The following is a 24,459-nucleotide window of genomic DNA, read 5'->3' as shown; positions in this document are numbered from 1 at the left end:
TCTCGTGATATTGATATACATATGAATTGTAATATCACTATTTACTAATATATAAAAAAAAGAAGCAGCTGATTTTATCCATATGTTTAAAAACCATTAATTTGTTATACTTAATTAGGAGGGTTTTTTTCTGTGAACAACAACAGTATACGTTCTGTGCATTGAGAATGTTTATACTAGTCCCTTCTGGCAAAGCAGGCACAGTCATTTCATGACGTCAACTTTTTTCTAGGTCAAATCTGTCTCGTTCGAAGGAACTCATCGTTAAGAATATCAATTTTAAACGTCTTATTTTCTCAAAAAAGAGTCATATTCATTGTCCTCATAATATTAGCTTGCCAATGATATGATGTTGTCCGAGCAATATATATATGACCTTTAAGAATGGGAGAAACCACATTATGTAATTCCATTGTAAGGTCAAAAAGCTAACCGCATTATACAGGGTATAACAAAAATATTTATACAATTTAGAAAATAGTATTAAGCAAACATGTGCCTATGTATTGATGTTTACTTTTTCGTCAAGGTAATTTCTTAAGCCACTACATAAGCTGTGTTTCAATAAAATCGGTGGATTACAAGAGAAGATATTGATAATCGTGTAAAGTAGTCCTAAAACAGCTTGGGCCATGTGTGAACATGGCAAAAAGTGGCCCAACTGGGACGATTAAGTAAATCGGGCATAGCGTTTGAACCTGAACTAGGAAAGAAACAAAGTAAATTTTGTCTGTTAGCCAAGATAGTACTGATTCCACTGCATATAACATTGTTGCCATGACCGTTTTATTTTTTTTGTGTATAATTTATTTTGTTACAGTCTGTATGTAACATGTCGGCCACAATTACATAACAAATAAAATGTGTAATTTTGGTCAAATTCTTTTGAAAATGCCCCGGCATTACTCCCCTTTTACAAAATGTTTTAACAGTAAACATAAAATCTGTAATAAGTCATTACATCTATGACCAAATAACCAACACTATTTTCTATGTTAATCCTGTTGATTTTGAACATTTTTTTTTGCGTTAAACACAAAATCACAAAATTATTTCATAATATACTTTGGCCAGCTTGTTAAATATGCGGTTTTGCATTTGGCTATTAGAATAACCATCGACGATAATGCAAATGCTGCCTCTGAATACAGGGTAAGTGCTTGTGTTTGGAAAGCTGTTGGTGGCACATCAGTATCTCAAAAAATGTGTGCGTGTGCAAAACATGATAAACAAACAAATCAGAATGGCCAAATATACATTTTTTTAAACATGACATTTATGGCGTGGTATTTTGTTTCGATTTTATTCGATTAAGTGGAGTTAATTACGGAAAATATCGGATGTTCCGAATACAATATGTGACCGTCCACGGCGAATGAGCCGTAAATTCCTCCCCCCCGGTCAATTTTGTTTTATTTCGTGTTTAAAAAATAAACATCATAAACTTAAAAATGGTTTATCATTTGACTTCAAACGATATCCAGAAGCGGAGTTATGGTTAGTTAAACTTTGCTCCTTCAACAAAATTATAGCTTTTTTCGTTTCTATGTGTGTCTCTTTTTTCCACATTGCTGGCAATAAATATCAAACAGTCATAATTGGCGGTCATTTCACATCATCCCCAAGTCAACGAGGTTTAAGAAGGTTCGCTCATTGTTAATTGTTGGTTATGCATACCTATACAAATAACCCACCACTTGAAAAGGATTTAGCAAAAGCAAACAAAGACCAGAGCTATTAAAAGTTCTATAGCCATCTAAGGTAGAAGCTTATTATCCACTTCAATAATAGGATTATTGATTGGTGTTGTGACTATCAAAATAAGACAGATGTCGCGCCAGCTTAAGTGACCGATGAATACGACCTTCGTACACATTTTACACCATAACTCAGAATACAATTTAGGGAATTTACGGCTCTTTTGTGCTGCCGGGTCACATATAATATATCAGAACAATCCGTAAGAAAATATCCAATGTAGCTAGAGTTCTCCTTATAAATACCTGATTTAGATCTGCATCCGTGACCCTATTGTGATTTTCAGCAGATAAGCCTTGTTCCGTTTCTGTCTTCTTTAAATTCTTAATCAGAATGAAAAACGCACAGAATTGTGTTAAATATAGTGTTTGAAATAGTGCTATAATGTACACTTTTGACTACCCCTGAGTACAAACAATACGCAATCCGTACGTTAACCCTTAAACGAAAGTAAACTTGTGATCTAACGTATATCCACACTTCATTATATATATATTTGGTGATAATGTATTGATTCAAAACACATTTAATGACAACTAAACTTGGACTTCGAACGAACTCTCATTTTTCTTACATTTTTATACAAGATATATTTACATAATATCGCATCTTTATTTATTTATGTATCTATATAATTAATGAATTCTGTCATTAATTTCTTTCTTTTTTTCTTTCTTTCTTTCTTTCTTTCTTTCTTTCTTTCTTTCTTTCTTTCTTTCTTTCTTTCTTTCTTTCTTTTCTTTCTTTCTTTCTTTCTTTCTTTCTTTCTTTCTTTCTTTCTTTCTTTCTTGCTTTCTTGTTTATTTATTTATTTATTTATTTATTTATTTATTTATTTATTTATTTATTTATTTATTTATTTATTTATTTATTTATTTATTTATTTAATTATTTATTATCACTCAATACAAATACGGGTACCATGTAAATAAGAGTTATATGTAAACAACCTCATATAAATTATGCAGATAAGATACAAATGTGCAATCCTTTTAAGGAGTAAAACATTGTATAATGTAAGAACAATCAGTTGGACATTAAACCTTTCATGGAGTCTAACCTATGAGACTTCATTAGATCACGTTTTAATATCAGCATTAAGAAGAATCATTGCAAACCTATCATGAAGAGCCCGAAGAGCATCATAATATTCTACTTTTAAATTAGACCAGACAGACCTACAATATACATAGTCAAAATTACGGGATTAAAAACAGCCTTTGTCAGAATCCTTAATGTAGAAGGAGGTAGATAAAGCTTTACTCTCCGAATTACCATTAGTTTTAGCTACATACTTAAATTGACATTTCTTCACGGAATGCTAAGACTAATCTGAAAGGGATAAACCGCACGGGTTAAATATTTATTGGGGTGTGTCGGAAGATGGTGTCAAATCATTTTTGACAGAAATGTGCTTTCCATGAGTTTACTTTATGGTGCTCATAATGTAGTGCATTTGCCTAAATGGCGGATTTAGGAAGGCTGAATTTGAGCTTTGTGGTGGACACAATTTCGGACTTGATGCAACACTGTTCTGTTATTATCAAATATATTGGGGTTTGAGGTGATATTTTCCCAATACACCCCAATAAATATGTTACCCGTGCGGTTTATGCAGAAGCTTTCCAGATTAGTCTTGGCACTTCCTGAAGAAATATTCCATATTAAATTTCAAGTATGTATATTACCATGATTACTAGAAACTTGATTGGCATGACAATTCCAAGATTGTTTTGATTCAAACATGACGCCCACCAGCGAATCCGTTGTCTTACATAAGAAAGATGACATCAAAATTGTTGTTATATATTTTACGACTGCAATTTGGTGTTTTCAATGCGTTTTTAACGTATCATGAAATTAACGCAAATATCTAGTCACGCTGCTTTTAGAATTTTTACCTGATCGTTGGCTTTTACAGGCAACATAATGCAGATTGGCTCACGATAGATGTCCTATTCATGTGGATCCATTGATAATAAAATTACTTTGAATTCCTTGTAAGAAGATGATAACTTCCAGCAAACACAAAACGTTTTCGACATCATTCGCAAAAGGTTATAAAAGGTTGTCAGAAAACGTTTAAATGTCGGGTTATATAAAGGGTATATTAAGAGTATAAAACGTTTTCATAACCTTAAAAACATTTTTGATAATCTACTGCTCAGCAAACAAAAATGTTTTACAGAAAACGTTTAAATGTCGGGTTATATAAAGGGTATAAAAACGTTTTAATAACATTCCAAAAACATTCTTGAAAGCTTGATACAAAACATTCTAAACAAAATGTTATTTTGGGGTTGAACAAATATTTTGCGAAAAATGTTTGCCCAAAATATTTTCAATAACGTTTTAAAAACGTTTTCATGACCTTTATATAACCCGACATTTAAATGTTATTAAAAGGTTTTGAAAAACACATTTTAAGAACATTTCTGTGTTAGCTGGGTTCAAACATTTTAACATGCAAAAATAGTTTACAATAACATTTTTTGAAAACATTTAAAGATATTATTGTAGTGTGTTTTCATACAAAACGTTTTAAAACGTTATCATGACCTTTATATAACCCGACATTTTAATGTTATTAAAACGTTTTTACCTAAACCAAAAGCCAAAATATAACTTATATAAAATGTTTTTAAAACGTTTTTGTGTTTGCTGCGTTACCTCTGTTTATAGGGTTCGTCGCTGTGTCTGGAAAAGCTGTAGCCTTAATAGCGCCGTATTAATATCTCAAAAAAGCGTACGACTAGCGAGAATATGTTCATATTTCCCGCATGAAAGCCTGCGTCAGCGCCTAAACTATACTATTATGGATACGTTGGTTGCCCATTATGTGCTGTGATTGGTGCTATATCTTTGTACAATCCCTCATTTCAAATATATAGTTTTGGTTTCTCTATTGTTCAGAAACCAAAAATCAAGGGATTAAAATGTGGAGATGAACTGGTATGCAATCATAACACTATTGTGCTGGGAGGACACAAGAGGGTATATATAATCAAAAGTATAATGGCCTATAACCATACGTATATAATAGCCTATTGTGCTAACATATTCATTATCGATATCTAACAACGCGGGCGATTTTTGATGCTCTCTTGCCGTAGGTGGCACACTTCCATGACACCATAAAATAAGTTATGCATAGACATCGTTGAGACATAAACATGATAAAGGATGGATATATACGATTCCTAGGCCTACATGTAGAAATCATGTGCATATATTGAGTGGTGGGGGGGGGGGGTGTTTTGTTTATTTGTCTGAAATATACCGGGGTAAACGATGCATGATGATGTAGATGATTTGATTATGAATTAGATTATTCCCCGGAAAGCACAACCCATACCTCTTACCTATGTTCCCTCCGCCACCTATATATAACCTCCTCCTCCCCCCACACTCGATATCGACTCTTCCCTATTATTCCACTCCACTCTTGAGCTCCCTCTCCCCTCCTTCCCTTCCCACTTCCAATGCTCTCCCCCCTCTGTTTCTCTTTCTCCCTTACCCTTACCCCCCCCACCACACACACACACACAAACTCTTTCCCTGGCTATCTCTTTTTCTCTCTCTCTCTCTCTCTCTCCTTCTCCAATAAATAAATTGAATAAAAGTCAGTTTAAACCAGCTTTCTATGATATTGATCTTCCGTCATGCGACATGCACATAAATAGATTTGTGTATAATAGTGTTTATATCACTGAAGTCATAATCTGTCAAGTGTCTATTGTCATGTCTGTGGAAATATTTCGATGGTCTATATATTTTCACAGTGAAATCAGCTTAGGCTGATTTCATAGTCTCTTGTCAATGCTTTCAAACTAAATCAATGCTTTCAAATGTAGACTGCTTTGTTCGACTTCTCTGCTCGTGAATATTGCACTGCGAAATTTAAACATTTCTTTTGTATACTTAGATCAGGTAACTCGAAAATCCTGTAATTTTATTTGTCACACCACTTATAAGAAACTGAAACCAAAACCGAAACTACCTGCCACAAATGTTTAGTTTTAAACAAAAGGTAGAAACAATGAGTTCGATATCTTGTGATTCAAGTGGTTAGGCAGGACAATAGGAAACCACGTGACCAAAACCAAAACCAAAACTAAAACTATATATTTGAAATGAGGCAATGCCAGACCCGATCAGCAAGCCGCCAATGGCCGACCTTATTACAGACTCTTAATCTGTTATCATGGTTATAAACAACACTCTGCAGGGTCTATTGTTCTATTGTTTCCGATTAGCTAAGCGCTGACATATTGGAAAATGTTGCCAATCAATATTCATGAGAGTGCACATTCAACGTCCAGTTTTCGAAATTGGGTGACTTGTGTTTGGCAGGTGTGAAATACATCTGACTGGGCGTTTTAATTACGTAACGAATAAAGGCATTGACAGTGCTGTTATGTGTTAAGTTATTATATAGGCCTAATAATTATTACTAAATGTATTCATCATTTATTTCCTTTCCCTTCTCTGTACTTATTCTTTCATAGGCCTACACTTTATCACTCTCTCGTTCTCCTTGTCCCCCCTCACCCTCCCTCTCCCATTTCCATCATTTTCCTTATATTTCTATTTATCTACTTGTCTTTATTATATCTTTCTATTTCTCTCTTCTTCCAGCCCTCTCTCATTCTCCATATCCCCTCCTCCCCTCTTCCTCCCTCCTCCCCTCCCAAGACTTCTCACAGGGGTGAATCTGCCCCTTCCCAACCCCTTCCCCTCTTTTGGTACGCCACTATTTTTATACTCGAATGACCTTTACGGTTTTATATTCCGCAAGTGCGAGGGATCATTTTCCGCAAGTTACAGCCTGGTTGGAGCAACTTAAAATTTGACCTGACCTTTGACCTCAAAAGGCCTTTGCAGTTTTATGCTTCTGAAGTGTCAGGGATCATTTCCTCAGAGTTACCGCCCAATCAAAGCAACTTTAAATTTGACCTAACCTTTGATGACCTCGTATGACCTTTGTGGTTTCATACTTCCCAAGTGTCAGGATCATTTACCCCGAGTTACGGCACAATCGGAGCAACTTTCAATTTGACCTGACCATTGACCTCAGATGACCTTTGCAGTTTCATACTCCTCAAGTGCTGGGGATTTTTTCCCTGAGTTACGGCCCCAAAGGAGCAGCTTTAACATTTGACCTTTGACTTTAATTACCTTAGCTGATGTTTTATGATCCCCTATATCAAGGATTGTTATATATGAGTTTTTGCTTATTGCACCATATTGCTATATAGCATTTACCATACGGTATAGGCTTAGTGTGTATGTATTGATTTCCATAAATGCATCATGTGAAAGAATAAAATGTGACCACCATCCCCACCGCACAAGCAACTATAAAGCATCTACCGCCTAGCTTTAATGTGTATTATCATAAATGCATCATGGGGCAGCATAATTTCGACATTCTGTCGTCGTGAAAGATGCAGTTTCAACCAGTGTTTCTCTCAGCTGCGGAGTACCGCAGGGATCGGTCGCTGGTCCGTTACTTTTCACCATGTACAGTGCCCCTATGCAAGATCTTGTATCAGCACATGGTGTGCATACTATGGTGTATGCAGACGATAGACAACTATTATGTGTTTCCACCCTGATGATCGAGCTCAGGCTATTGAAGTGATGGAAAACTGCATTGCGGATGTGAGATCATGGGCCGTTGCAAATAAATTGGTCCTTAACGATACCAAGACCGAACTCATCCATGTCACTTCCCGCTTCTCGAACAGACCTGCTACAAACATATCGCTTGTAATCGGGGATTCTGTGATCAATCCTTCAAGTGGTGCTGTAATGGATTCCCACTTTTGTATGAAAGAGCACATCGACAGCATCTGTAAATCTAGTTCCAATTCGTAGAATTGGTCAAATCATATACTATCTTGACGAGGTCAGCACAGCGAGATTAGTTCATGCAAATTCAAAACACTGCAGCCCGGCTCGTCACTCGCACCTCCAAGTATCAACACATTACTCCTATTCTACAGGCACTTCACTGGCTCCCTGTCCAACAGCGGATAATCTACAAGATTCTTCTCATGACCTTCAAGGCTCAAAATCAACTTTCTCCTCTGTACATCTCAGAGTTCATCTCGCACTACAATCATAGTCTAAATCGCTTCTCTCAGTCACATGTCGTCCATCTACCAAGTATTATGGGGAAAGATCATTCGCGTTCGCTGCACCGTTTCTTTGGAACACCCTGCCACATAGCATTCGTTCTGCTAACTCACTGCACTCTTTCAAGCGACTTCTGAAGACGCATCTTTTCATTGTTTGATTCATCTGTGATTTTGTTGTTATATATTATGTTTCAATTTGCCGAGGGTGATGTGCTAGAAACCTCTCCCCTCAGCAGGGTGTTGTGCCACCCCATTTCGTGTATTATTTATAGCCTGATAGTTATTGCTGTTTTTCGTCAACTACCGTATTTTTAAATATTTCCTGTGTTGTTCTTGCTGGGGTGACGTGCTGGTAACCTCTCCCCTCAGCAGGATGCTGTGCCAACCCGTATCGCGTTTTAATACGGCAAATGTTGTTTTCGCCGCAGGTCTCGCCAACTCTTTTTAATTGTATTATCATGTTTGTTCTTGCTGAGGGTGACGTGCTGGTAACCTATCCCCTGGAAACGTTAAAACCACACCAGTAGACATGTCCAAGCATGTTATGCGTATCTCCTGTTATCAAATAGCTGTCTCACTGCACAAGGTATCTGCCAAATTACTGCCTCTAATAATGATAGCTGCTTCATTACATTTCACGCAAATATTTTCACAAAATGACCCCTGAGGTACAGCGTATTTAAAGCTTGGGCCGGCGGTTCTTATGACCCCGTTTGATGGTCATAACTCATATATTTAAAGAAGGAGAAGCATTTTAAGATTTTCATAAAAATTGGTGCAAGCGTCTGGCACTAGTAGCATGTTTTCGGTTCTACTAAAGAAGAAAGAGGAAAGAAGAAAGAAAGAAATATTTTGGAGCTTCACAGTATATCAGGCGGATAAATCCGCCTGACATAAGGAAACAAAAGTAAAATGACGTGTGTTTACAGACCAATTGCCAAAACCAAAAGTGTTGTATTTAAAATACAAATACAACTAGTGGCAAATGGTGGTCATAGACCACAAACCTAGCTGGGGCATGTTGGTGCTTTGGAGGTATCTGACCCCTGAAGATGTTCCAAAAATGTTTCCCTGGTCATGAGGTTTGTTGTCACCGAGTTTGAGTTCCTTACTCCTTACAAATGTCCAGAAAATATAATTCTAAGATTTGACCCAATCTAACCTTTAACCTGACCCCTGCACAGTGTTCCAAAGTGATCCGCTGTTCAGTAAGTTTGTTGTCACGGAGTTTGAGCCCCGTACCCCCTGACAGTTGTCCAGGAAATGCATTTCTAAAATTTGACCTCTGTATGACCTTTGACCTGACCCCTGTAAAATGTTTCCCTGATCATGAGATTTGTTGTCACCGAGTTTGAGCCACATGCCCCTTACAGATGTCGATATAATGCAATTGTAAGATTTCACCCCTTAATGACCTTTGACCCAATTCCGTGTGCAAGCTATGGGCACTGGGTAAAGCCGATGCACATGTGTAAGTGACGTCATTGTTCTATGTAATATGTGGCAGAAGGAGCATTTTGAAGGTATTTAGTTATATACCAGAAATACCCACTTGATGACCTTTGACCCCAATTCTATTTGCACTAATGTTAATTCAATGCATTGAAATCGAATTGAATTGAAATGAATTTTGGGCGATTTTCATTTCAATGCATTGGAATTGAATTGGAATTGAAATGAGTGGGCTTGGGCATGAATTGAATTGGAATGGAATTGAAATCATTGTGAGCAATGAAGAATTGAATTGGATTGGAATTGAAATCATGTTGAGTGATGAAGAATGAAGTGGAATTGAAATGAAATTCAGCTTTGATTTCAATTCAGCATTTCAATTCACAAGCAGATGCCTGTGATTCCAGATCATTCCACCTGTAAAAAATGCTCTTCCTCGTTCTGAATTCTGATACACTTCCAGGTCTAATCACACAAGAGACACACATTAAAAAATTTTGGCACTAATCACAAAGCCCCTGTTTTTCTCAAACTCCTAATTTTTATGCTCCAAACTCATTGTACATTTGAACAAATTGTGAGAAAACCATTAAAGAAAATGCTTATCTTTGACAGCTTGTTTCACACTTTTTTGAAAGTACAAGGATTTTGGGTGAAAAATCTTAGGAGGAGCAGGAGAGAAGTAGGGGATATCTAATAGTATCAAAACCTTGATTTTGGACATCTTTGAGGTCAGTGTGGAGACAGGGTCCCATTATCGATCGTACCACATACCTTAAAAGGGCATTTTGTGATCCACAGCCTCATCCCACCACTTTTGAGATTTTTATACCACTGGAAACCTCTGGCTATATAATGTTTATGTATCAAAAATTTCTTGCAGATTAATTCGGTTAGCAAAAATATCATCAAATTTAAATTTCGTTCTCATATTTCCTAGAACAAAATTACAACAGTGGCCTATATGGAGCAGTGTAATACATATAAACATGCATAACTCGCAAACGCAAAATCGGAATCAACTCAAATTTTGGGAATAAGCTTTTTCGTGGATATCCACTGAAAATGTCATAAAAAGAGGATGCTAGGATCACGAAATCCTCCTTTAAGTTTAGAAAATAATGTGCATGGTGGACAAGAAGTTAAGACAAATATTAGGAAGTCAGTCACCTAAGAACTAAAAAGTTCCAAAGATTCATAAAATAGGACCCAGAGGTCAAGGATCACTTGTATTGTTTGAATGTGAAAAGTGAGTTAACATAACAATAAAGCATCTTCTGTTGAAATGCTTTTGTGACAAGTAGTGTACTTGATTTTGACTTTGTGTTGCAACAAGTGTTATATTTTGTAGTAAAATTTAAAATATGCACTGCAAAAACAGTGTCTAGATATTAAACACCATTCTAGACACCATCTTGTCCTCGATTTGTAAACATGTATAAATGCTAAACATGTTTAGTAATTTGATGCCTTGTGTTTAGATATTAAACACTTGATATTATAGTTTAACATTTGAGTTTAGTTTTTACATGTATTTACAAATCGAGGACAAAAAAGTGTTCAATCTCTAGACACAGTTTTTGCAGTGTGCCTTTGGTCAATTAACACGAACTGCAACTGTATCATGTGTATTGGAATTTGAATTGAATTGGAATTGAAATGAATGCTCAGAATTGAATTGAAATTGATTAGCTGTTAATTTCACTGCATTGAATTGGAATTGAAATGAAATGATTTTGAAATTGAAAAATTGAATTGGAATCGCATTGAATTAATTGTAAAGCAAGGTGGATTGAATTGGAATCGAATAGCAAGACTCCAGGTGTAGAAAGAAATGAATTTGAATAGAATTGAAATCAATTTTCTGGAGTGAAATAACAATAGTTTGCACCCTATGGGCACAGGATATAGCCAATACATATGTGCAAATTGTAGGGTGTAACATGTAGGAGGAGAAGCATTTTGAAATTAGCTAGTTTTTGTTGCCAGAAGAAAGCAGAATCGGATAGCATTAGATTACCTAGCTGGGGTGTAAACCCCCCAGCTAATTTTTTTTGATTCGGTTGATTGGTTGCGAAGAAATAAACGCTTACATAATGCGTGCTTCAATGCAGTTCATTCCAAGTTTAATCAACAGGCGGTTTTTTCATACTCGCTCACTGCTTCCTAAAATGTGTGTATGTCAATAAATTTAGTCCACATTATATAGTTTATAATCGGACGAGGTTATGTCATTTTGTCATTTATGCTTTCACTGCGAAAACTTCGATTTCTGCAATTGGAAGCTTTCCAACCTTAATGATGTATATCTTAACTTTCCAGAGAACATTTGAGCCAAGAATATCAATGAACAAGTGCTTACAACTTTACGTGTGATTTTTGATACCAAGCAAAAATTTTTGACGTTTTAAAAGATTTAAACTTAACATTACAATTTCTTGGAAATAGTCCAAAACATTTTAAGCCAACTGGAATTCTTTATGCAATAATTCTTTATGCAACATTTATATCAGCATCAACGAAAAAATATATTTACAAGTACCGAGCATCATCTTACATGCAAGCTTTCATTTTCAATATCCTGGAGGTTTTCAAATTAAAACAAACCCTAATGAAATGTTTTGCAGGAAACAGATTGTTTAAAAAGAACGAAAATGATTTCACAGGACAAAATATGAAGCCCATTGACAGTTAACCACTAGTGTGCATTGTGTTGAATAATCTCTCTTTCAAACTTGGAATGAAGTAAATTGGCACATGCGTTATGTAATCGCTCATTTCTTCGCGATCAGTCAACCGATGCCAGTAAAATTGACGTAAGATGCAGAATAAGACGGGCTACACGCTGATGTTTAGATTTGTGGATTCTGATGTCTATTTCTCGACTTACGTCCAAATTCATTCGCCAGGTATTTTTTCTGGGACACCCTGTATTTCCTTCTGCTGTTAAGATCCATGAAATTGAGTTGTTTGAGACGTTTCCCACATGATTTATCTCCCTCGTTTGACCCAATATGAACCGGGTGGCACGACGTTGAATAGTTTCCAGGATGCTAATGTGATTTTTGCGATAAAGAAACCAAGCTGGGGAACACAAATTAATAATAAGTAAAACGAGGGAACGAAACAATTTTGAATTTAGAGAGAACGATACAGTGTGTGGAGGATATCTTGATTTGGATTTCCAACCAAGTTTTCAAGAAAACATAACAATAAATTGCACTTTTTGGTAACATAAGATACATGTACATTCCATGTGAGGTCAGATCAGGTCAGATGAAATTTGAACCCCAAAAAGACGAACACTGTTAGCTTGAGAAAGCTTAGTATGTATAAAAAGATATCATCAGCGTATTGAAATATTGGAGCAGAGGTGAAGATGGAGGTCATTGACATAAATATTTAAAAAGCAGTGGCCCCAACACCTACCCTTGGGGCACACCTGAGAAGATATAAAATTGGACATCTGACCACGGAAAACAACACTCTCCTTGTTGGTAATGAATGAAGAGATCCAGTTTAGAAGTGGAACCCGAAAACTATAAATGCAATGCAGCTTTGTCAAATGAACTGCATGAGAGATGGAATCAAAAGCACGATTGTAATCAACAGAGACTAGTTCAATACACGGTGTCGGGGATGTGCGACGATCCAAAATTATGTTCCACTCACAAACGGCTTCATGTAAAGCAGTGATACACGATGTCCCAGGAGAAAATCCATGCTGGTCAGTGTAAAGGAGACCAATAAACAAAAAACTGGTCTCCAACATTTTGACAATAATTGATGTATGTGCAATTGAACGATAATTTTTAAGATCACACCGATCACATTTTATACACAGAAACAATGAAGAAAGATTGCCAGTTGAAATGGATATGTTAAACATACAAGTAAGAACATGGCAGATGATGTTTGCACACAATTTAAGCATACGACATCACAACTGCCCTGTGTAGCGCACTATTAATCACTGCGCTCTTTGACAATAATTGATGTATGTGCAATTGAACGATAATTTTTAAGATCACACCGATCACATTTTATACACAGAAACAATGAAGAACTAGATATATTGCATCCTTAGTAAGGCTGCGAAGTCTAGCCGTGACCTTGAAATGACCTCTGATGACCTGGAAATGACCTTCACCACATATTTTGCATCATATCCACATAACGTATACTAATTTCCATTCAAATTGAACAAACTTTGCAATTTGACCCCTTTTGACCTTTGGTTGACCTCTGGTGACCTTGAAATGACATCCATTATATTTTGAATCATATCAAGATCACATACACTAATTTTCATTTAAATTGGACAAACTTTAGAACTTGACCCCTTTTGACCTTTGGTTGACCTCTGCTGACCTTGACATGACCTCCAATATATTTTGAATCATATCAAGATCACATATACTAATTTTCATTTCAATCGGACAAATTTTAGAATTTTACCCCTTTTGACCCCAAAACAGACCCTCCTCCATGTTTAAGCCAAATCTGATTACAATCGTATATGAACATAATGCTAGAGCCCTTTTGGCATTATTCGGATGATCACAGCACGTAATATGCAGAAAATATTGAATTTTAAAGTGATTTTCAGTAATCAACCATTTTTGTCCCCTGTATGACCTTGAACTCAAAATCTGTGAGGACCCCATAGACACCAACTAATGTCAATGCATATGTGTCAGTCGCATCTCTGTACCATAGAATCTGTAGGAAAAGAAGCATTTTGAAGGTATTTGGTTATGTGCCGGAAATACCACCTTAATGACCTTTGACCCCAAATCTGTGAGGACCCCATAGGCCCCGGCTATAGCCAAGGTCAATGTATAAATCTCATTACTGTACCACGTAATCTGTAGGAGAAGAAGCATTTTTGGTAAAAATCACATTTTTAGCCAAAATTACTCATGCATGACGTTTGACCCCAAATGGGTCATGTCAAATGTAAAGGCTGGGGTAGTGGAGCTTGTGCCCAAGTTTGGTCATAATCGGTCAAATAATAAAGGAGCTAGAGCAAATTATGTTAAATGTTGACAGAAAGAAGAAGAACAAGATCTGGCTGCGGTCGCCTGCGACCGCGAGCATGCACAACCGCCAGGTATTTTAGAAGGTATTTTGTTTAACACCGGAAGTGACCCCTCATAACCTTTGACCCTAAATAAAAATCAGTAATGTAAACGAGATCTGATTGCGTTCGCCTGCGACCGCGAGGATGCACAGCCAGCAGTGACAAATGAGTTATGACTCAGAATCTGTGAGAACCGGAAGTGATCCCTTAATTACCTTTGACCCCGCAAAAATATTACATAGTGCTTAGGATGTCATAAGGAATATTCCTGGTGAATTTTCAGCTTTATCGGAACTTATACATGGATTATGATTTTTTAAATTTATGATTGACCTTTTGACCCCTTTAATGACCTTTGACCTCAATGAAAATAAAACCTTATATACACCGACAAAATGCATTGTTCCACTTTTAATTAAAAAATTCTACTATGTCTAGTTGTTGAGATAAAAATTCTTGAAGTTATTTAGCTAAAACAGGAAGTTACCCCTTAATGACCTTTGACCCCCAAAATAAAAAAATACCATGCATACACCATGTAACACTAATTCATGTATGATGGGTATATTACTCTGGTTTGTTTACATTTTGAGATAAAAAAAATGTAAACTTTTTTGATAATTTTGGTTTTTGACCAGAAGTAACCCCTTAATGACCTTTGACCCCAAAACTGTAGGCATCCTAAAGACCCTAGATAATAGCGATGCATGTGTGCTAATGGCGACTCTCTGCTATGTAATTTGTAAAGACAGTGATTTTTTGAATATTTTTTACAAATTTTTCAGACTTTTACCGGAAGTGACCCCTTAATGACCTTTGATTCCAATTTTGTGGTATAACTTTTAGACACTGGCTATAGATGATGCATGTGTGTAAGTGACGTCATGGTGCTATGTAATATGTGGGAGGAGTAGCATTTTTAGTGAAAATCCAAGTTTTGGCCATTGACCGGAAGTGGATGACATTTGACCGGAAGTTGATCATGTGACATCTGTGGCACCACCAAACGGTTATACTGACCAAGTATGGTCAACATGCCTGAAAGCATGTGGCTACGATGGCTGATCATAGTGTTGACAGAAGAAGAAGAAGAAGAAGAAGAAAGAAGAAGAACGCGGTAAAAAGAATGCACATCGCCGATGGCGGATGTGCAACGAGATCTGATTGCGTTCGCCTGCGACCGCGAGGATGCACAGCCAGCAGTGACAAATGAGTTATAACCCCGAATCTGTGAGAACCGGAAGTGATCCCTTAATTACCTTTGACCCCGCAAAAATATTACATAGTGCTTAGGATGTCATAAGGAATATTCCTGGTGAATTTCAGCTTAATCGGAACTTATACATGGATTTTGATTTTTTTTTAAATTTATGATTGACCTTTTGACCCCCTTAATGACCTTTGACCTCAATGGAAAAAAAAACACATGTACACCGACAAAATGCATTGTTCCAATTTTAATTAAAAAATTCTATTTTGTTTATTTGTCGAGATAAAAATTCTTAAAGTTATTTAGCTAAAACAGGAAGTGACCCCTTAATGACCTTTGACCCCCAAAATAAAAATACCATGCATACATCAGGTAACACTGATTCATGTATGATGATTATATTACTCTGGTCTGTTTACATTTTGAGATAAAAATTTTTAAACTTTTTGATAATTTTGGTTTTTGACCGGAAGTAACCCCTTAATGACCTTTGACCCCAAAACTGTAGGCATCCTAAAGACCCTAGCTAGTAGCAATGCATATGTGCTAATGGCGACTCTCTGCTATGTAATTTGTAAAGACAGTGATTTTTTGAATATTTTTACAAATTTGTCAGACTTTTACCGGAAGTGACCCCTTAATGACCTTTGATCTCAATTTTGTGAGGAACTTTTAGACACTGGCTATAGGTGATGCATGTGTGCAAGTGCCGTCATGGTGCTATGTAATATGTGGAAGGAGTAGCATTTTTAGTGAAAATCACGGTTTTGGCCACTGACCGGAAGTGGATGACATTTGATCGGAAGTTGATCATGTGACATCTGTGGCACCACCCAATAGTCCTAGTGACCAACTATGATCAACATGGCTGAAAGCATGTGGCTACGATGGCTGATTTAATGATGTTGACATGATGTTGACAGAAAGAAGAAGAAAGAAGAACGCGGTAAAAAGAATGCACAGCGCCGATGGCGGCTGTGCAAGAAGAAGAAGAAGAAGAAGAAGAAGAAGAAAGAAACTACTGGGATTCAAGAGTCTAGCCGCCGCTCGGCTAGACTAACTAGATATATTGCATCCTTAGTAAGGCTGCGAAGTCTAGCCGTGACCTTGAAATGACCTCCGATGACCTGGAAATGACCTTCACCACATATTTTGCATCATATCCACATAACGTATACTAATTTCGATTCAAATTGAACAAACTTTGCAATTTGACCCCTTTTGACCTTTGGTTGACCTCTGGTGACCTTGAAATGACATCCATTATATTTTGAATCATATCAAGATCACATACACTAATTTTCATTTAAATTGGACAAACTTTAGAACTTGCCCCTTTTGACCTTTGGTTGACCTCTGGTGACCTTGAAATGACCTCCAATATATTTTGAATCATATCAAGATCACATATACTAATTTTCATTTCAATCGGACAAACTTTAGAATTTTACCCTTTTGACCCCAAAACAGACCCTCCTCCATGTTTAAGCCAAATCTGATTACAATCGTATATGAACATAATGCTAGAGCCCTTTTGGCATTATTCGGATGATCACAGCACGTAATATGCAGAAAATATTGAATTTTAAAGTGATTTTCAGTAATCAACCATTTTTGTCCCCTGTATGACCTTGAACTCAAAATCTGTGAGGACCCCATAGACACCAACTAATGTCAATGCATATGTGTCAGTCGCATCTCTGTACCATAGAATCTGTAGGAAAAGAAGCATTTTGAAGGTATTTGGTTATGTGCCGGAAATACCACCTTAATGACCTTTGACCCCAAATCTGTGAGGACCCCATAGGCCCCGGCTATAGCCAAGGTCAATGTATAAATCTCATTACTGTACCATGTAATCTGTAGGAGAAGAAGCATTTTTGGTAAAAATCACATTTTTACCCAAAATTACTCATGCATGACGTTTGACCCCAAATGGGTCATGTCAAATGTAAGGGCTGGGGTAGTGGAGCTTGTGCCCAAGTTTGGTCATAATCGGTCAAATAATAAAGGAGCTAGAGCAAATTATGTTAAATGTTGACAGAAAGAAGAAGAAGAACTAGATATATTGCATCCTTAGTAAGGCTGCGAAGTCTAGCCGTGGCCTTGAAATGACATCTGATGACCTTGAAATGACCTTCACCACATTTTGCATCATATCCACATAACATATACTAATTTTCATTCAAATTGAATAAACTTTGTAATTTGACCCCTTTTGACCTTTAGTTGACCTCTGGTGACCTTGAAATGACCTCCAATATATTTTGAATCATATCAAGATCACATATACTAATTTTCATCTAAATTGGACAAATATTAGAATTTGACCCCTTTTGACCTTTCGTTGACCTCTGGTGACCTTGAAATGACCTCCAATATATTTTGAATCATATCAAGATCACATATACTAATTTTCATTTAAATTGGACAAACTTTAGAATTTTACCCCTTTTGACCCCAAAACAGACCCCTCCTCCATGTTTAAGCCAAATCTGATTACAATCGTATATGAACATAATGCTAGAGCCCTTTTGGCATTATTCTGATGATCACAGCACGTAATATGCAGAAAATATTGAATTTTAAAGTGATTTTCAGTAATCAACCATTTTGTCCCCTGTTTGACCTTGAACTCAAAATCTGTGAGGACCCCATAGACACCAACTAATGTCAATGCATATGTGTCAGTCGCATCTCTGTACCATAGAATCTGTAGGAAAAGAAGCATTTTGAAGGTATTTGGTTATGTGCCGGAAATACCCCCTTAATGACCTTTGACCCCAAATCTGTGAGGACCACATAGGCCCCGGCTATAGCCAAGGTAAATGTCCAAATCTCGATACTCTACCATGTAATCTGTAGGAGAAGAAGCATTTTTGGTAAAAATCACATTTTTAGCCAAAATTACTCATGCGTGACGTTTGACCCCAAATGGGTCATGTCATATGTAAAGGCTGGGGTAGTTGAGCTTGTGCGCAAGTTTGGTCATAATCGGTCAAATAATGAAGGAGCTATAGCAAATTATATCAAATGTTGACAGAAAGAAGAAGAAGAACTAGATATATTGCATCCTTAGTAAGGCTGCGAAGTCTAGCCGTGACCTTGAAATGACATCTGATGACCTTGAAATGACCTTCACCACATTTTGCATCATATCCACATAACATATACTAATTTTCATTCAAATTGAATAAACTTTGTAATTTGACCCCTTTTGACCTTTTGACCTTTAGTTGACCTCTGGTGACCTTGAAATGACATCCAATATATTTTGAATCATATCAAGATCACATATACTAATTTTCATCTAAATTGGACAAATATTAGAATTTGACCCTTTTGACCTTTCGTTGACCTCTGGTGACCTTGAAATGACCTCCAATATATTTTGAATCATATCAAGATCACATATACTAATTTTCATTTAAATTGGACAAACTTTAGAATTTTACCCTTTTGACCCCAAAACAGACCCCTCCTCCATGTTTAAGCCAAATCTGATTACAATCGTACATGAACATAATGCTAGAGCCCTTTTGGCATTATTCTGATGATCACAGCACGTAATATGCAGAAAATATTGAATTTTAAAGTGATTTTCAGTAATCAACCATTTTGTCCCCTGTTTGACCTTGAACTCAAAATCTGTGAGGACCCCATAGACACCAACTAATGTCAATGCATATGTATCAGTCGCATCTCTGTACCATAGAATCTGTAGGAAAAGAAGCATTTTGAAGGTATTTGGTTATGTGCTGGAAATACCACCTTAATGACCTTTGACCCCAAATCTGTGAGGACCCCATAGGCCCCGGCTATAGCCAAGGTCAATGTATAAATCTCATTACTGTACCATGTAATCTGTAGGAGAAGAAGCATTTTTGGTAAAAATCACATTTTTACCCAAAATTACTCATGCATGACGTTTGACCCCAAATGGGTCATGTCAAATGTAAAGGCTGGGGTAGTGGAGCTTGTGCCCAAGTTTGGTCATAATCGGTCAAATAATAAAGGAGCTAGAGCAAATTATGTTAAATGTTGACAGAAGAAGAAGAAGAAGAAGAAGAACTAGAAGGCTATATATTTGTACACAAATACGGCTATACCCGCATGTTATCGGTGTACCCAAACTTAAAGTCCTTATTTGCTGAGGACGTAAAATAAAGAAATTGTAAAAAGTCGCCCAATCGGGCAGAAAACGTGTAAAAAGTGAAAGTCCAAGTCACAAGCTTTAGTTGAATGTAGGTTGCACTGTCGTAGCACTTAAAATAAAGAAATTGTAAAAAGTCCCCTCACAGGGGAGTCGTCTCTCTTATTCTCCATAGGGTGCTGTTGTCAGTCTCTCTTACTCACAGTGAGGCTATGGAATATGATTCAGGGGAAACTATTCCAGAGGGAGTATGTAAATTAAATGGAACAGCCATTTCAGAGGGAGTATGTAAATTATACGGAACAGCCTTTTGGGGGCCATTTCAGAGGGAGTATGTAAATTAAATGGAACAGCCAATGGGTATGTAATTTAACTGGAACAGCCAAAAACGCTTCACGCTGGTATTTCCAATTATGATAATACGATCTGTCTGTTTAGTCCTACGTGTGTGGGGTGGATGGGCGTGTGGGTGTTAGTAACAATATACTTCTCAGGTGCTATCTGTGTACATATTCTGAGCCCGGAAGCTGCTTTCTTTGATGAGAAACGGCCGGCCCTTTGTTTTAACATTTGGGGCCTTGGGGCCCAATATATATGACTTATGGGGCTCATGTACATATGTTAAAGTATGATTCTCAAGTGCTATCAGTAGACTCAAGCTGGGCATTGTAGCTGCTTTATTTACTGAGTAACGACCGGCCCTATGTTTTAGCGTTTGGGGCCCTGGGGCCCATATTATGTGACATATGAGGATTATATATACATATGACAATATAATACTAAAGACCTATCTGTGTACCAAATCTGAACCCTGTAGCTACTTTATTTGTTGAGAAACGGCCGGCCCTTTGTTTTAAAATTTCGGCCCTGGGGTCCCCCAGCCTTGTACATCTGGGGCCAAAATGGGCAAAAGGCACATCTACAACTTAGGGCCCATACATATGCCACATATGAGCCCTAGTGATCTTGTACTTTTAGAGCTAGGCTTGTCAATCTGTTGCACCATATTTTAACATTTGGGCCCCCTGGGGCCCATAATATATAACATATGGGGCTCTTGTATATTTGTAAATATAGAGTACCCCTAGGGCTATCAGTGTACCAACTCAGGGCCCTGAGGCTGCTTCATTTGATGAGAAATGGTGTGCTTTGTATTTTTCACATTTGGGCCCCTGGGGCCCGTGACCTTGACCTCTGGGGCCAAGATGGGCAAAAGGCACTTCTATGGGGTAAGGCCCATAAGTGTACCACATATGGGCCCCAGGGCCTTTGTAGTTTTAGCGCTAGCCTTGACAGAATGATGTGTTTGATGGAGAAGGAGGAAAAGGAGGAGAAGAAGGAGGAGAAGAAACCACAGGATGGGAAGATACCCTGCATGCGCTGCATGCGGGTATAAGAAGAAGAAAGAAATCGCCCAGAAACAGGAGTCTAGCCGCCGCTCGGCTAGACTAAGAAGAAGAAAGAAACTACTGGGATTCAAGAGTCTAGCCGCCGCTCGGCTAGACTAAGAAGAAGAAGAAGAAGAAGAAGAAGAAGAACTAGAAGGCTATATATTTGTACACAAATACGGCTATACCCGCATGTTATCGGTGTACCCAAACATACAGTCCTTATTTGCTGAGGACTTAAAATAAAGAAATTGTAAAAAGTCGCCCAATTGGGCAGAAAATGTGTAAAAAGTGAAAGTCCAAGTCACAAGCTTTAATTGAATGTAGGTTGTACTGCTGTAGCACTTAAAATAAAGAAATTATAAAAAGTCCCCTCCCTGGGGAGTCGTCTCTCTTACTCTCCATAGGTTGCTGTTGTCAGTCTCTCTTACTCACAGTGAGGCTATGCAATATGATTAGGGGAAACTATTCCAGAGGGAGTATGTAAATTAAATGGAACAGTCATTTCAGAAGGAGTATGTAAATTAAACGGAACAGCCTTTTTTGGGGACATTTCAGAGGGAGTATGTAAATTAAATGGAACAGCCAATGGGTATGTAATTTAACTGGAACAGCCTTAACGCTTCACGCTGGTATATATTTCCAATTATGATATAATACGATCTGTCTGTTTAGTCCTACGTGTGTGTGGTGGATGGGTGTGTGGGTGTTAGTAACAATATAATTCTCAGGTGCTATCTGTGTACGTATTCTGAGCCCGGAAGCTGCTTTCTTTGATGAGAAACGGCCCGCCCTTTGTTTTAACATTTGGGGCCCTGGGACCCATAATATTTGACTTATGAGGCCCATGTACATAATTATGTTGAAGTAAATTCTCTAGTGCTATCAGTAGACTCAAGCTGGCCACTGTAGCTACGTTATTTACTGTTTTAGCGTTTGGGGCCCTGGGGCCAATGTGATATATGGGGCTCAAATGTAGGCCTACATATAACAATGTAAATCTCAGGTGCAATCTGTGTACAAACTCTAAGCCATACAGCTGCTTTAAATGATGAGAAACGGCCGGCCCTTTGTTTTAACATTTGGGGCCCTGGGGCCCAATATATATGACTTGTGGGGCTCATTTACATATATTAAAGTACGATTCTCAAGTGCTATCAGTAGACTCAAGCTGGGCATTGTAGCTGCTTTATTTACTGAGTAACGGCCGGCCCTATGTTTTAGCGTTTGGGACCCTGGGGCCCATATTATGTGACATATGGGAGTTATATATACATATGACAATATAATACTAAAAGACCTATCTGTGTACCAAATCTGAACCCTGTAGCTACTTTATTTGCTGAGAAACGGCCGGCCCTTTGTTTTAACATTTGGGCCCCTGGGGCCCCCAGCCTTGTACATCTGGGGCCAAAATGGGCAAAAGGCACATCTACAACTTAGGGCCCATACGTATGCCACATATGAGCCCTAGTGATCTTGTACTTTTAGAGCTAGGCTTGTCAATCTGTTGCACCATATTTTAACATTTGGGCCCCTGGGGCCCATAATATATAACATATGGGGCTCTTGTATATTTGTAAATATAGAATACACATAGGGCTATCAGTGTACCAACTCAGGGCCCTGAGGTTGCTTCATTTGATGAGAAATGACGTGCTTTGTATTTTCACATTTGGGCCCCTGGGGCCCGTGATCTTTGACCTCTGGGGCCAAGATGGGCAAAAGGCACTTCTACGGGGTAGGGCCCATAAGTGTACCACATATGGGCCCCAGGGCCTTTGTAGTTTTAGCGCTAGCCTTGACAGAATGATGTGTTTGATGGAGGAGAAGGAGGAGAAGGAGGAGGAGGAGGAGAAGAAACCACAGGATAACAATATACCCGTCCATGCTTCGCATGCGGGTATAAGAAGAAGAAGAAAGAAACTACTGGGAAACAGGAGTCTAGCCGCCGCTCGGCTAGACTAAGAAGAAGAAGAAGAAGAAGAAGAAGAAGAAGAAGAAGAAGAAGAAGAAAGAAATCGCCCAGAAACAGGAGTCTAGCCGCCGCTCGGCTAGACTAAGAAAAAGAAATCGCCCAGAAACAGGAGTCTAGCCGCCGCTCGGCTAGACTAAAGATTGCCAGTTGAAATGGATATGTTAAACATACAAGTAAGAACATGGCAGATGATGTTTGCACACAATTTAAGCATACGACATCACAACTGCCCTGTGTAGCGCACTATTAATCACTGCGCTCTTTTCTTTAAGTAAGTTTATGTTATTACAAAACAAATTGTACAAAACTTAACATCAGGCGTAGGTTCAGACTGAAGAGATATTGGGATCATCAGAAGAAAATACCAGTGTTACCTGTGTGTCATATGCATACATAACAAGCTAGCAGTGTCCAAAGCCAGGAAAAGAATTTATATAAATAATACACAGAGTAAATGTCCATCATACACAGAGCCCTGTGAAATACCAACTTGATGGACTTATATAGTATAGATATGATCAATCAAAGACAATTCCAAGTTTCAGTCCCTTACGGTGGTCTTAATGTATTTCGTAAGTTGTATTGTCAATACATACTCGCTTTTAGTTTGTTAAGTTTGTTCTGTTATGTTTTGTCCCTTGCTATGGTCGAATTTAACACATTTATACAATATGTCATTTATCAATATCATCACGAATAACACTATTGTATTATACACTAATCGGCAAACGTTCAACCGTGTCAAGGTGATTGCCAAATCAAAGTAGATAATGTAGAGTTTTTACGATTTGAAGCAATAAGATATACTTAATTGAAATAGTATAAACATACATAAAATAAAGTAACAACATACCACAAGTTTCAGCTCATCCGCCATTGCAACTTGTTCTACCGACCTCTTGTTATTTACTAAATACAATGTCGTTTACATGATAACAATGTTAAAGGGAATTTCCACGCTATTTGAACAACAATAATCACATGTATGATGTGGTTCACTAGGCTATATGAAATAAAGTTCAGACTAGGCTAGTTGAATACAGAAATCGCACTTTCATTTTCGTAAGTTTCTGACAATTCTTATTTTATCTTTTAATTAATAATTCTAAAATACATTATAATGGTAAATAATGGTAGGACCAACTAGGGACGTAGTGAGGCTTATTGGGCTGTTACAGCTGTACACCCAAATGGCATACATGACCCTAATATCCCACAAAGAGGGTGTGGATCTCAAAAGGTGTCACCCACTCAAGTAACCCAACTTGAAATTCACATCCCCTGTGTGGGAGGT

At 37.6% G+C, this 24,459-nt stretch overlaps 1 protein-coding gene across 1 annotated transcript in view; it reads right to left on the bottom strand.

Moving 5' to 3' along the window:
* The window catches only part of LOC140143733 (lactadherin-like), a 55,556-nt gene extending 31,500 nt beyond the window's left edge, over positions 1-24,056 (bottom strand). The window contains exons 1-2 of the mRNA XM_072165547.1: positions 24,019-24,056; positions 2,004-2,081 (exon numbers count right to left, since the gene is read on the bottom strand). Of these exons, the coding sequence (XP_072021648.1) occupies positions 2,004-2,081; positions 24,019-24,042 (102 nt within the window). The 5' untranslated portion in view covers positions 24,043-24,056. The remainder of the gene's footprint in view (positions 1-2,003; positions 2,082-24,018) is intronic.
* Between the last annotated feature and the right edge of the window lie 403 nt (positions 24,057-24,459).

Source organism: Amphiura filiformis, chromosome 2 (assembly GCF_039555335.1).
Source record: "Amphiura filiformis chromosome 2, Afil_fr2py, whole genome shotgun sequence".
Lineage (NCBI taxonomy): Eukaryota > Metazoa > Echinodermata > Ophiuroidea > Amphilepidida > Amphiuridae > Amphiura > Amphiura filiformis.
The sequence above is the reverse complement of the archived record's forward strand: the minus strand, read 5'-3'. Positions and strand labels throughout refer to the sequence as shown.